Source organism: Scyliorhinus canicula, chromosome 4, assembly GCF_902713615.1.
Source record: "Scyliorhinus canicula chromosome 4, sScyCan1.1, whole genome shotgun sequence".
NCBI lineage: Eukaryota > Metazoa > Chordata > Chondrichthyes > Carcharhiniformes > Scyliorhinidae > Scyliorhinus > Scyliorhinus canicula.
The window spans coordinates 225,503,153-225,518,469 of NC_052149.1; the positions used below are offsets into that span (position 1 = coordinate 225,503,153).

General features: G+C 52.4%; 1 protein-coding gene across 1 annotated transcript in view; it reads right to left on the minus strand.

The window, feature by feature from the left end:
• Positions 1–1,442: 1,442 nt before the first annotated feature.
• The window catches only part of LOC119965410 (15-hydroxyprostaglandin dehydrogenase [NAD(+)]-like), a 38,900-nt gene continuing 25,025 nt past the window's right edge, over positions 1,443–15,317 (minus strand). Inside the window, exons 6-7 of the mRNA XM_038796162.1 lie at positions 2,335–2,483; positions 1,443–1,673 (exon numbers count right to left, since the gene is read on the minus strand). Coding sequence (XP_038652090.1) covers positions 1,538–1,673; positions 2,335–2,483 — 285 coding nt within the window. The 3' untranslated portion in view covers positions 1,443–1,537. The remainder of the gene's footprint in view (positions 1,674–2,334; positions 2,484–15,317) is intronic.

Consider the following 15,317-nt stretch of genomic DNA (forward strand, 5'->3'; position numbering starts at 1 on the left):
CCATTAACCTTCCGAGAATAGGAGTTGGGCACAATAATTGGGATGTTCTGAAACAGACAAATATTTCAGCAACATCGTCATCTTTACCATCTGGACCTGACCTGGCAATGGCACCATATCCCACTTCTTAAATGCCGGCTTCATTGTTTCCACCAACCGTACCAAGTTCAACTTTCACAGCTGGGCCCAACTCCGTGTCACCTGCATCCCAAGGGAGCGAAAGTTCACCCCCACCAACTGAAGTGGCAATTCACCCAACCTCCTCTCCTCATGCATTAATCAGGTATACCTCATATTTTTTCCCCATATTAAGCCCAGAAATAGGCCAACCTCCCCCAAAATCCCCAAGATCCTATCAAAGTCCCCAGCTGGATTTGAAATATACAGCAGGCGATCATCTGTGCACAAAGAAACTCGATGCACAACCCCCCCTCCCTCCATCCCCACTCAATACCACTCCACTCCCTCAAACCCCTAAGCACCATTGCCAGCAGCTCAATCACCCAAGCCAAAGAACAGTGAAAGAGTGAACCTTGTCCCCCGGTGTAACCCAAAATAATCCGAGCTGACCTCGTTCATCCGAACACTCGCCTTAGGTGCCTTATACAGCAACCGAACACAATCCTCAAACCCCTGCCCAATCCCAAACCGCCCCAATACCTCGACCAAATACACCCACTCGACCCTGTCAAAAACCTTCTCGCTTTCATTTCCACACCACTTCCATTTCTCGGCCCACCAAGAGCATCATTATAACATTAAGTAACCTCCGTACATACGCCAACAACAGCCACCCCTTCACCCCAGTCTGACACTCGCCCATCACCTCTGGCACACAATCCTCTATCCGCATCGCCAGCACTTTCGGCAACAACTCCGCATCGACATTCAACACCGAGATCGGGCGGTACGATCCACACCACTCCTGAACCTTGTGCTTCTTTACAATGAGCGATATCGAAGCCTGAGACAGAGTGGGGTGGGGTTGCTACCCCCCCCCCCCCCCCCCCCTCCTCCTCAGGATTGACTCATTATATACCTCCACTAGGATGGGCCCCAATTGCAACCTGAACTTCTCATCGAATTCGACTGGGAACCCATCCGAACCTGGGGCCTTGCCCATCTGCATCAATCCCACACAATCCATTACCGAGCTCAGTCCAAACAGGATCGCCAATCTCTGCACCTTCACCTCCTCAGCCTTCAGATACTAAACCCCATCCAAATACAGCCTCATCCCTTCATCCCCCACCGGAGCCTCTGAATCATACAATCTCCAGTAAAATGCCTCAAAGACCCCATTCACCTCCTTTGGCTCTGATACCATCGTGCCCCTATCATCTCTCACCCTCCCAATTTCCCTCGCCACTGCCTGCTAATATTTTGAAGTTTAATTGGATAACCAACACAAAATGAAAATAGCAAAACTACCAACACCGGCATTAAAGGGTAAATTATTTTATTTCCAACTGCTTTTGAACATTTCTTCATTGTTCTCGGTGACCCGCTGCTCACATTCGTTTGATCACTGAGCAGATTACTGAGTTGCTGGGAGAAGACCAGATGGTTCAGCCTCATATTCAAACTTGGATTCTTCAAACGCCTTCAACAAAGCCCCAGTCCTGGTCTGATCCGTGGCCAGCCGCAGGAATCCTTCAGCGATATCAGCAGTCCTTAAAGGAAAATCAGATGGGATTTCTTAACATTCATTCAATTTGTTTTATCCGGGAGGGTGAAAGCAGTTCGCCACTTTGGATATTTCTGGGGCTTTAGCTCAGCCGCTCTCACATTATCCACAATGTCAGTCAGGAGATAATTCCAATCAAATATGTTGGCCGGAATTCTCTGGTGTCGCGCTTCCATTTTGCCAGTGGGTTGCATGATGGCGAGGGGAGGTTACAATGGGAATCCCATTGACAATCAGCAGGAAGACAGAATCCCGCCGCCCAGCATTTACTGCCCATCCTTAATTGTCCTTGAACTGAGTGGTTTGCTCTGCCAATTCAGGGGGCAGTCAAGAGTCACCAGTAGGCCCAGACCAGGTAAGGATGACAGGCAGATTCCCTTCCATGAAGGGACATTAGTGAATCAGATGTGTTTTTTCACAATGGCTTCATGGTCATCATTAGACTTTTAATTGCAGATTTTTTATTGAATTCAAATTTCACTTCCTGCCAAGGTGGGATTCGAACCTGGGTCCTCAGAGCATTACCCTGCGTCTCCGGGGTACTAGTCCAGTGACAATTACACTGCACCACCCACCACTACCTCGCCACAAACACTGAACTATGGTCATCCTAACTAATCCCTGACCCCTTTCTGACTTATACTCACTTCAGAACTCCAAGTTTGTTGATCATCGCCTCTAACTTCTCCTTCTTTTCTGGAGCCCTCACTGATCGCAGTCGTGCGCAAAGTGCAGTGTCAGTAAAACCAGGACACAGCACGTGTAATCGAACTCCATGATTCTCAAAGCAGGTCACCTGAAAGCAGAAATTCTTTAATGTTACAAACTCTGATATTAATAGATTTTTTTTGACATTCCACTCAGAAGATCTCAGACCCCAGTCTGTGTGGAGTTTGGGGCCCAATTATTATAGGATACAGGAGCAGGAGCAGGCCATTCATCCCATCAAGCCTGTTCCAACATTCAGTTAGATCATGGCTGATCTTCGACCTTGCAACTATTTGTTTGCACTATCCCCATATTCATTCATGTTTTACTATTGAGAGATCTACCGATCTCTGTCTGAAGGTACTCAATAATTAAGCTTCCACAGCCCTCTGAGGTAGAGAATGCAAAAGATTCACAACCCCTGCGGGAAGAAATTGTTCCTCACCTCAGTCCCAAATGGACTATCTCTTATTCTGAGACTGTGTTCCTGGTTCTTCACCCACCCTGCCCCCCCCCCCCCCCCCTCTCTTCCCCCAGCCCCGGAATACAGGCATAGTCTCCTCACTCTCTTCTCATAGGACAATCTCAGGAATCAGTTTGGTGAACTTTCGTTGCACTCCCACTCTTGCAAGTATACCCTTCTTTTGGTAAGGAGACCTAAACTGTCCACAATACTCCAGGTGTTGTCTCTCCAAGGTTCTATGCAACTGTAGCAAGACATCTTCACCCTTGTACTCAAATCCTCTTGCAATCAAGGCCAACCGACCATTTGCCTTGCTAATTGCTTGCTGCACTTGTACGTTAGCTTCGGTGACACCCAGCTCCCTTTGGACATCGACACTTACCAATCCCTCACCATTTAAAAATATTCTGCGTTTCACTTTTTCCTACCAAAAGGGACTTCACATTTAATTCCATCGGCCATGTTCTCGCTCATTCACGTGGCCTGTCTACGTTCCCTTGAAGCATCATTGCCTCCTCTTTACAATTCACATTCCTATCTAGTTTTGTGTCACCAGCCAACTTGGAAATATTAAGAATTTTTATTGTTAATAATCTTTATTGTCACAAGTAGTGTCACCACCATTTCAACCCCTGGATCGTGGTACCTATTTCAGGAGCAACCCTGGCCCCTGCCCGTATGCCCTCCAACCACCCATAATCCCCACCTACCGCTGAGGCTTCAGGATGTATGCCTGTGCTCATGAGAAATTGGTAATCATGGTTAAGTGAGCACTTGACACAATCCAAGTGGATTCCCGTGGGTGGGTGGGCCATGTAGCATGTGGGAGTTATTGCCTAGCATTCCAATCAGACCATGATGCCTGGATCCTGCCTGAAAATTGCGGGAGGCAACACCACAAATGCAGCAGTCAACAACCGAACACCCAGGGGATGGAACACAGCTCCAAGGACATGTACACGACCGGAGGGTGGGTCAGTGCAACAGGGAGGGGACCAGTGCCTGGTCCAGGTGACATCATGAGTATGTGTCCGGGGTACAGGGTCTGGGGTCTCCCTACCACCCCCCAATCCCATCGCAGTCTGCCCCCTCCCCCTGATGCCCTCAGTGATCAGTGACATGCTTGGCCTTCCTAGTTCTACCATTATATCTAGGTGTCTCCCCAGATGCACATCTGAGGTTGAGGCAGCCAGCTGCTTCCCTCATCCCGTGGCCTTTGATGCCCCTGGTGAGCATCTTCTGGGGCCAGAGGCCCAAGCGCACTTGTCGATGACACATTCACAGCTGTGCCATCCTGTCCCGTGTGCTGGCATCGAGACAAGGACTCATCAGAGGGGTGGAACTGAAGGCCACAATCCCCACTCCATGGGATGGGTCCGGAATGGCACCCAACGCTCCCTCCTCCTGCTCGGTGCCCTCAGGCCGGAGTCATCAGGCTCTGCTAGCTCTGGCGGCTCCCATGGTCTGCGCCATCGTGTCGACACCCTCGGCGATGCTCCTCAGTGACTAAGATATGCTTTACAGTGCCTTGACAGTGCCCACCTGGGACTGGGACAAGCTCCGCAGCTCGTCAGACATTCCCATCTGAGAGCGGGACATGTCCCACAGCACCTCATCTAGGTCAGTCTGGTACTGGGTTACATCCCCCAGCGAGTCAGAAATTCTGCCAAGACCCTCAGCCATGGTCGACACGCTATGGACACCCTCACTAATGGTGCTGACGTTGTGCACCAGGTTCTCCACTGTGGTTGCCACTTTTTAATAATAATAATCACTTAATGTCACGAGTAGGCTTCAATGAAGTTACTGTGAAAAGCCCCTAATCGGCACATTCCGGCACCTGTTCGGGGAGGCCGGTATGGGAATTGAACCCGCGCTGCTGGCATAGTTCTGCATTATAAGCCAGCTGTTTAGCCCACTGTGCTAAATCAGCCCCTTTTGCAGTTTTGGCCTCGATACCACGCATTGTCGGCGACATCTCGTGCAGCCGTGACCTCTGGGATTCCTCCAATCGGCTATGGACCTGCTGAAGTGTTGCTGACATCTTCTGAATGTCCCAGCCACACCCTGTCGTATCCATCAGCCCCGGGTAACCCTGTACCAAAGGCTCAGCATCAAGCTGGGACCCAGGTGGGTCCTGGGATCCAGCACACCTCTGACTGCTGTCTCGCCTGGGGGTTCCTGTCTCCCTCTGATGTGCACGAGCAGCTGTGTGGTGCCCACGAGGTTGTGCCCCAGAAGCCTGGTCGCTAACGTTTCCCACCCAAGTGCGCGTATCTGCGTTGGTGGAGGGTGAGAATGACAGCTGTGACATATCAATCATTTCTTCCACAGGAAGATAGGAGAGGGAAGGTATTTTAATGCAATTTTTAAAAACTATTTGCTTGTATTTTACACAATGGGCACGATTCATCCAAACAATTTCCAAGTGTCATTTTGGGCAGGTTTGGCGGGGTGTTTACCATCGGCAGCAATGATGTGATCGCGGCCTGTATTCACTCGCACTTGGTGCAAAAAACGAGCCCACACGTGAATCTCGCCTTGCCTGACTCCCTCGGCGTCTGATTCGTTCGACTCACATCTCAGCTGTTCATCACTGACAAGAGGGAACTGCTGTTAAGCGCCCCCTCAGCACTCACTCCCAGTCACGAAACGAGGATGGCAGCGCAGAGACCTGATCCTCGCTTTGGAGACATGGCCAGGCTTCCTGATGCCATGGATGAGGCGCAGGGCATCCTATACCCCCGAGGAGATAGGAGAACCAGCAGCAGGGAGAGCAATACCACCTGTGGCAGCTGCAGTGCGCGGGCAGCATGACCAGGAGGACAGAAGACAAACTACCTCCAATAAGCTGGAAGGGTAAATTACCCCTCTCCTGGCATCAGTTCTGCCTGACACCCCTCAACTTCCCACCACCCCCCCCCACCCCGCCAAATCACTGGCGGAGACCTCACACCCTCCCAACATCCGATCTTTGCGCTTGTTCCTCAGCACCCCTGTCACCCACCAATACAACCTTTCATGTCCATCTGAGGTACCCACACATCGCCTGACCCATCAAGCGTGCAGCTCACAATGCTCTCTCTCTTTGTCCTCGCAGGAGAAGATGGCTTAATAAGATGAAAAGGGCAAAGAGGGAGGATTCCCAGAGATTTGAGTCTTCATCCCAATCAGGAACAGGCCCTGGAGATTATGGGATTGCCCAAAGAGAGACAGCAAGGTTGGCCTGTGCCACAGAGGCGAGGACCCGCTGCCTCTTCATCCAAATGACTTGTCTCATGTGAGTTATCGATGCCCCAAAAAATTATCCTTATCTTTCACTTACCATTGTTTTGCCAGATCACCATCAGATGAGGCTGGACAATCTGTAGTCATATCTTCCCCCCGCCACCCAAGAGAACACCTCATTGAGGAGCTCTGAGGAGAACACGAGCAATGCATCACAGCGATCACCCGCACCTTCTACCAGTGCAGAGACACAACCTCAGTAGGCGACATTAGCGAACAGGCTTCAGGTCCACTCTTTGGTTGGCACAAACACAGTGGCTGAAGCCTTCAGGTGGAGGCAGGAACATCCAACAACAGTCGGCGGTCTGCTGGATCCCAGGACACAACTGGACCTCAGCCAGATGCTGTGATATTCCAGATTGGATGCCAGCGTCTGCAAGGCAGATTGGAGGAGTTCAGTTGCAGGCGATTGTGGCAGCAATGTGTGGCACCCAGGCCAACACTGCAAGAGTGGCAACCGCAGTTGAAAACCTCGAGCACAACTTCCGCATCTTGAGTGGTGATGTCCAAGGCTTGGCTCAGTCTGTGATGACCGTGTCTGAGAACCCCAGTCGATGAGGGGTTCTACAATTCTATGACCACAGAAGAGCAAGAAGAGTGAGGAGCATAAGTGGCACTGGTGAGATCACTGTTCGTAGCTCGGGGGGAATAGAAATCTGTCACAGTGACATGTTCACTGTTAAAACATGTCACACCTCATACATCTGAAGCCTCTGTCACTATAGTCTTCACAGCGGGCCTGCCCGCACACCAACCCCTGCGACCCCAGCCCCTCCCGGCACAGTGGTCCAAGATCAAAAGCCCCCGATGCAAACGCGGTCATGAGGATGGTTGTGAGCCCTCTGGGGGCAGAAAGACAGGAGTCAGACTTAATCAGATCCTGAGGAGCACCAGAGCTTTCCTCACAGCCAGTGGTCATCACCTTCCTGTCTTGTATAGTGACCGCCTGACCGGGCCAACACAGGCCCATCACCCTGGAGTGATGTTACACAGACAATTGGAGGGGAGAACAGGGTGGTCGGGAAGGGGGTGGTGTGATTGGGGGGGGTCAGGGGTGTTTAACTGACAGGAACTCATATTAGGGGAATCTGTGGACGATGGCCTCACTGGTCCTCCCAGGATATCAGATCCTTGGGGCCAGCAATCCTCCATCCTCTACCGTGGGCAGCACGGTAGCATTGTGGATAGCACAATCGCTTCACAACTCCAGGGTCCCAGGTTCGATTCCCGGCTTGGGGCACTGTCTGTGCGGAGTCTGCACATCCTCCCCGTGTGTGCGTGGGTTTCCTCCGGGTGCTCCGGTTTCCTCCCACAGTCCAAAGATGTGCAGGTTAGGTGGATTGGCCATGATAAATTGCCCTTAGTGTCCAAAATTGCCCTTAGTGTTGGGTGGGGTTACTGGGTTATGGGGATAGGGTGGAGTTGTTGACCTTGGGTAGGGTGCTCTTTCCAAGAGCCGGTGCAGACTCGATGGGCCGAATGGCCTCCTTCTGCACTGTAAATTCTATGATTCTATGATCCTCCGGCTCCTCCTCGGCCTCATCCTCCAGTCCCTCCTCCTCCTCAGATGAGGCTTCATGTCCCTCCGCCTCCTTGTCCTCCTCCTACAGCATGATGTCCCACTGCTCTGCCAGATTGTGGAGGGTACAGCAGACCACCACAAAGCAAGAGACCTTCTGGGGGTGTACTGTAGGGCTGGACCAGAGCGATCCAGGCATTGGAACAGCATTTTGGGCAGCCCAATGCACCACTCAATGAAAGCAATGGTGGCATCAAGACCTCATTGTAGCGGCTCTCTGCCTCGGACTCAGACCTCCGCACTGCACTGTAAATTCTATGATTCACTGCCATGACCTCAGCGGGTATCTCTAGTCCCCCATAAAGCAACCCCTTATCCTGGGATGGTCCTCGAAGACACCAGTGTCCTCTGAGTGCCCCAGGGGTGAGTTCCCAGGATACCATGCACACACATGCATGATCAGGAGGCGGCGGTCACACGTGATCTGAACATTCAGAGAGTGGGGAAACACCTTCTTGTTATAAAGGGCACTCTTTGAATCCTTCCAGTCCCCCCCCCCCCCGAACAACCCAACCCCCCTGAACACTGGGACAGCAGTTTTGGTGCCCTTGAGCTGCTACTCACCTCCCCTCAGCAGCCACTGCATGAGATTCACATTTTGAAAAAGGAGCACGAAATGACGCCCACGTGACTTCTCGCTGGGGAGTTGGGTGACCTCTGCTGCATTCGACTTCAATCTTGTTAATGAAATTGAAATGAATGCAAATTAGGCTTACTGACCTTCTCACCATCAGGAGTGGGCCGGGTAAATGGCAAAATGTTTTCCGACCAGCGCAAATCTCGATTCTGGTCTTTCCCGCTATTCACCCACGGTGCCGAGATCAGCCCCAGGTACAATGTGGAGGCTGAATGATGCCCAATGTCTTTGTGAAACTGTTTTCTCTTATCTCTTTGTAATAGTTTTCCTGAATTTCAGTTTGTCATTTAACTATTTCAAAAGATTTTGAAATTTTCCTGTTGAAATATAAACTGGTACTTGGTGCAGACTTAAAAAGGATAGTAGAAAATGACAGACTGAAGAGGCTGCTAAACATGCTGGGGACCGGGTAGTTAGGTGGGAGAGTGCGGGATAGGGTCCCGCTGCCTTCCTCACCCCTCCAGTCAGGCAGGCAGCCTGGGAAACATCCCTGCTGCCCGAAGACCAATTGAAGCCCTTGGGTAACTACTTACTGGACTCATTCTACCATTGATGGCACGATGACACAGTGGTTAGCACTGCTGCCTCAGAGTGCCAGGGACCCCGGTTCAATTCCGGCCTCAGGCGACCGTCTGTGTGGAGTTTGCACTTTCTCCTCTTGTCTGCTTGGCTTTCCTCCGTGTGCTCCGGTTTCCTCCCACAGTCCAACGATGTGCAGCTCAGGTGGGTTGGCCATGCTAAATTGCCGCTTAGTGTCCAAAAGGTTAGGTGGAATTACTGGGTTACGAGGATAGGGTGGACGCATGGGCTTCAGTAGAGTGTTCTTTCAGTGGGTCGGTACAGACCCAATGGGCCAAATGGCCTCCTTCTGCACTGTAAAATCTGCAAATTCTATTGTCGCTATTCAACCAGTGATGGGCAGAGTACTCGCCTTCTGAGGGTGCAGTCCAGCAATCCTTCATTTTGATGCATTTTAGGGACCCAGCATCAGGAAGGGTGGCCAGCTGTAAGTGCCACCCTCTTGACGTTACTCCGGCCCTCTTCCCAGTTCACCCTGCGATCCCCTCCTGCCCACACTCACCTCTAGGGATCCATCGCCAATCTCTCCAGCAGGCCTGACTCTCATATCGGCAATGGCCACTGCTTGCTTAGTCAAGTGAGAGGCCCAGTGCTGCCCTGGTAAGTGCCTGATTACCACATAATTGTGTCGGGTTTTCTGGAGAGGAGCAACGCCAGGCTCCCATTGGTTCTCCAACAGGTGGGTGGGGCCACTGTCACCCTCATCAAATTTCACCCTCTGTGTGCAGTTGTGACCTCCATAGTTAAAGAAAGATATACTTGCATTGGAGGTCCTTCAGAAGAGGTTAGTGGGTAAAATTAAAGCACATGGGGTCGGGGGTAATGGATCGAGAATTGGATGACAGACAGGAAACAGGGAGTGGGAATAAATGTGTCTTTTTCCGAGTTTCAGGGAGTGACTCATGGTGTACCTCAAGGATCAGTACTTGGCCTCAGCTGTTCATATATAAATTACCTGGATGAGGGAAGCAAATGTGGAAGTTCCAAGTGTGCTGACCACTCAGAACTGGGTGGAACTGTGATCATAAGAGTCTTCAGATGATTTAAACAGGTTGAGTGAGTGGGCAAACACAGGGCAGATGCAGCACAACGTGACTAAACGGGAATGCATACTCTTTGCTGCGAAAGAAAGGAAGGCAGCATGATGACCAGCACTGCTCCCTCATAGCGCCAGTGACCCAGATTCACTTGGGTGAATGTCAGTGTGGAGTTTTCACATTCTCCCAGTGTCTGTATGGGTTTCCTCTGGATGCTCCAGTTTCCTACCACAATCCAATGATGCGAAGGTTAGGTGGATTAGCCATGATCAATGCGAGGAGTTACATGAACAGGGATCTGGAGTGGGCCTCAGTAGGATGCTCTTTTGGAGCATCAGTGCAGACTTGATGGGCCGAATGGCCTCCTCCTGCACTATAGGATTCTATGGAAGAGTATTATTTAACTGGTGATATATTGGGAAGTGTGGATGAACAAAGAGGTCTGAGTGTCCTTGTACGCCAGTCAGTGGAAGTTGTGGGGGGGGTGCAGCAAAGAATTAGGAAAGCAAACGGTATGTTTCCCTTCATTGCAAGAGTTTGAGTTCAGAAGTAGGGATGTCTTACTGCAGTTATACTGAGCATTGGTGAGACGACACCTGGAGGATTGCGTGCAGTTTTGGTTTCCCTACCTCAGAAAGGATATATTTGACAGACAGTGTCACAGAGCTTCACACGGCAGATACCAGGATTGGCGGGACTGTCCGATGAGGAGAGATTGATTCGACTGTATTCATTAGAGTTTAGAAGGATGAGAAGGGGCAGGTTTGCTAATGCTCTTCGTGAGGGTTTAAACTAGTCCAGCAGGGGATTGGGAACCTGAATTGTAGCTCCAGTACATAAGACGTTGAGAGTAGGGAGGTCATGAGTAAGGTTTCAAAGTTGCAGGAGTGTACCGGCAGGAAGGAAGGTGGTTTAAAGTGCGTCTACTTCAATGCCAGGAGCATCCGGAATAAGGTTGGTGAGCTTGCGGCATGGGTTGGTACCTGGGACTTCGATGTTGTGGCCATTTCGGAGACATGGATAGAGCAGGGCGAGGAATGGTTGTTGCAGGTGCCGGGGTTTAGATATTTCAGTAAGCTCAGGGAAGGTGGTGAGAGAGGGGGAGGGGTGGCATTGTTAGTCAAGGACAGTATTACGGTGGCTGAGAGGCCATTTGATGAGGACTCAAATACTGAGGTAGTATGGGCTGAGTTAAGAAACAGAAAAGGAGGTCACCCTGTTAGGGCTTTTCTATAGGCCTCCGAAAAGTTCCAGAGCTGTAGAGGAAAGGATTGCAAAGATGATTCTGGATAGGAGTGAAAGTAACAGGGTAGTTGTTATGGGGGACTTTAACTTTCCAAATATTGACTGGAAACGCTATAGTTCGAGTACTTTAGATGGGTCTGTTTTTTTCCAATGTGTGCAGGAGGGTTTCCTGAAGCAGTATGTAGATAGGCCAACGAGAGGCGAGGCCGTATTGGATTTGGTACTGGGTAATGAACCAGGACAGGTGTCAAATTTGGAGGTAGGTGAGCACTTTGGTGATAGTGACCACAATTGAGAGTAGGCCCCTCTTGGTCCGACGCCTCCTTGTCCTCCGTGGTGGCTACATATTCTTCCCCTCCACCTCATCACCCCCACTGCTGTGCCACATTGTGGAAGGGCACAGCAGACCACCACAAAGCAGGCGACCATCTGGGAGTGCGCCATAGAGCGTTCGAGACGTTGGAACTGCATTCTGAGAAGCCTGATGGACTGCTCATGACAGCCCGGGCGACTGCATGGGCCTCGTTGTATCGGGTCTCTGCATCAGTCACCGGCCTCTGCACCAGTGTCATTAGACAGGTCCTCAGTGGGTAACCATTTTCCCCAAAGAGCCAACTGGGCTGGGGTGGTCTTTGAAGAGGCTGGGGATGTCCAACTGTCCCAGGATGTAGCTGTCGTGCCGTCTCATTACTCCCTGGACCTGGGCATCCCTTCATTGGCGGAGAACCCTGCTGCCCCGGCATCTTGTTGGGCCAGGGCCATGTCAAAGTTTATATAGTTCACTGCCTGGGCAAACAGGGCATCCGTGACCTCACAGATGGACTTGTGGGCTGTAGGTTGTGAAATGCCACACAGTTCCCCGCTCGAGCCCTGGAATGATCCTGAGGTATAGAAATTCAATGCTGCGGTGACCGTCGCGCGGGTATCCTCTTCCTCTACGTGGTGCCAAGTCTGCGAGGACATGGCATAGGTGTCGCACTGTCCCCTTGGTGAGGTAGAGACTCCTGTGGCCCATGCTGTCCGTCATCTGTTCGAAAGACAAGCGACACCTGTACACCGTGGGCCGTCGCCGGCCTCTCCCTCTGGGTCTCTACCGGCCTGATGGGCGGCCGGGTCCTCAGGGTGTTGGGTGGGGCATGCATATGGACCGCCACCTCGAGCCTCTGTTGACGCTGCTGCTGCCGCCTTCTCTGGCATCTGCCACCTCAGCACCACTAGGGCAGTCTCATCCACCCCGTGCATTATCTGTGAGGAATTAGAGAGAGTTTGAGACTGACAACCAGCGGTGTCTTCCACCCCAGGACCTCCATTCCCCCATTGCTCCCTTCTCCCTCCACAACCCACCCCCCCCTCCCCCCACATCCTCTGCCATCCAACATGCCCCACGCACTATGGGTGCCCCTGGTCACCAGACCGCACACCCAGTACCCCAGTTACTTGCACGGAACATTATCTGGACTGGGCGCTGGTCCCCTCCCCCCTCCCGGTGCACACACCCATCCTCTGGTGGCGGGAATGTCCCCGGTGCTGGGGTCCAGCCACTGGGTGTCAGATGTTGCCACTGCGTCCATGATGTTGCTTCATGCAGTGCTCTGACATGGTGTCCAGGCGTCACGGTCCGATTGGAATGCTCAGCAATAACTCCCACATGTTACATGGCAGGCCTACTCATGGGGATCCACTTGGGAGCTATGAAGTCCTCATTAACTACGATTGCCAATTCCCTTGATGCGCAATCAATAACTACTGAAACGAGGATGTAGTCCGAATTGAAGGCTTTAATCAACAAGATGTTTCCCCAGCAGCTCGAGTACAGAAAGAGGCCGGCTGCTGGGAAACATGGGTTCTTATACCCCGCCTCACTGGGCGGAGCTACCTTGCGTACCGACCATACTTGGGCCAATGAGCAGCGAGCCTTCTCCACCAATGGTAGCTCACACTCCCAGGTACCGTAGTACCTCTAGTCATATTACCACATTCACCCCTCGTTGAGAAAGGAACTGGGGGGGGCGGTGCGGAGGAAGACTGCTCGGACGTCCAGCCATGACTGGTAGTCCAGTGCGGGTGGGATAATTACTGGTAGTATGACAAGTGATATGGGACGATACTTCTCTCTCGAACGGCGGCTGCCCACTGGCCCGTAACTGTGTACAGAGTCAGGAATTGTGTTATAAACATGGCGCACTGGCCCGTAAATATTTACAGAGTCAGAAAAAAAATCCATTAACAGTTCACATCGACTCGATTAGACGATCGGGGGCCTCGGACATCCTCTGCGACCGACGGAGCTTCGGCGGAGATGTTGTGGAGGTTTCAACACCCCTAGACGGCGCTGGTGAGAGCCGGGCTGGGGGGGGGGGGGGGGGGCGTCTAGTCCTCCAGGCGGCACAAGTGAGGGGGTTGGCGGGCCAGGGAGGGGGGCGCCTGCAGGGTGCAGTTGCGGTTGGGGGGGTCCCGCCATAGCCTGTGGGGGGGTGGGTGGGGCTGGTGACGAGGGGGATGGAGGGGATCCGGCGGGCACCAGGTCCCATAGAGAGACCGTGTCTTGTCGGCCGTCGGGGTACTCCACATACACATATTGCGGGTTAGCATGGAGCAGCTGGACCCTCTCGACCAATGGGTCCGATTTGTGCGCACGCACGTGCTTCCGGAGCAGGACGGGCCTGGGGACTGCCAGCCAAGTCGGGAGCAGGGTCCCTGAGGAAGACATCCTGGGGAAGACAAGAAGACGTTCGTGGGGAGTTTGATTAGTAGAAGTGCAGAGTAGAGACCAAATGGAGTGGAAGGCGTCTGGGAGGACCCCCTGCCAGCGGGAGACTGGGCGATTTCTGGACTGTAGGGCCAGTAGAAGTGTTTTCCAGACCATACCGTTCTCCCTCTCGACTTGTCCGTTACCCCGGGGGTTATAACTGGTCGTCCTGCTTGAGGCAATGCCCTTGCTGAGCAGGAATTGATGCAGTTCGTCGCTCATGAAGGAGGACACTCTATCACTGTGTATGTAGGCGGGGAATCCGAACTGGGAGAAAATGCTGTGGAGGACTTTTATGATGGTGGGTGTGGTCATGTCGGGGCAGGGGATGGCGAACGGGCAACGGGAGTACTCGCCAATCACGTTGAGGAAGTATATGTTGCAGTTGGTAGAGGGGAGGGGACCTTTGAAGTCCATCCTGAGGCGTTCAAAGGGACGGGAAGCCTTTATCAGATGCGCTTTTTTGGGGCGGTAGAAGTGCGGCTTGCACTTCGCATAGATGTGGCAGTTTCTGGTGACTGTCCTGACCTCCTCGATAGAGTAGGGCAGGTTGCGGGTCTTCAAGAAATGAAAGAAGCGGGTGACCCCCGGGTGGCAGAGGTCCTCGTGAAGGGCCCGGAGGCGGTCCACTTGTGCGTTGGCACAGGTGCCGTGGGACAGGGCATCTTGAGGCTCATTTAGCTTCCCAGGGCGATACAATATGTCACAGCTGTAGGTGGATAAATCGATTCTCCACCGCAAGATCTTATTGTTTTTTATCTTGCCCCTCTGTGCATTGTCGAACCTGAAGGCCACCGACCATTGGTCGGTGAGGAGGGTAAACGTCCTGCCAGCCAGGTAATGCCTCCAATGTCGCACAGCTTCTACTACGGCCTGTGCTTCCTTCTCGACCGAGGAGTGGCGGATTTCGGAAGCATGGAAGGTGCGCGAGAAGAAGGCCATGGGCCTGCCCGCTTGGTTAAGGGTGGCTGCCAGAGCTACGTCAGACACGTCGTTCTCGACCTGGAAGGGGAGGGACTCGTCGATGGCACGCATCGTGGCCTTTGCGATATTCACTTTGATGCGGCTGAACGCCTGGCGGACCTCCGTCGACAGGGGAAAGTGGTAGTTTATGTGATGGGACGGGCTTTGTCGGCGTAGTTGGGGACCCACTTCCGGGTCGGGGCCTATCACTCCATTTCGCACTACGTAGCCGAGGAAGGCTAGGCAGTCGATGCTGAACACGCATTTTTCTTTGTTATAGGTCAAATTCAGGAGTTTTGCGGTTTAGAGGACTTTGCGGAGGTTGGTGTTGTGGTCCTGCTGATTGTGGCCGCAGATGGTGACATTATCGAGATACGGGAAG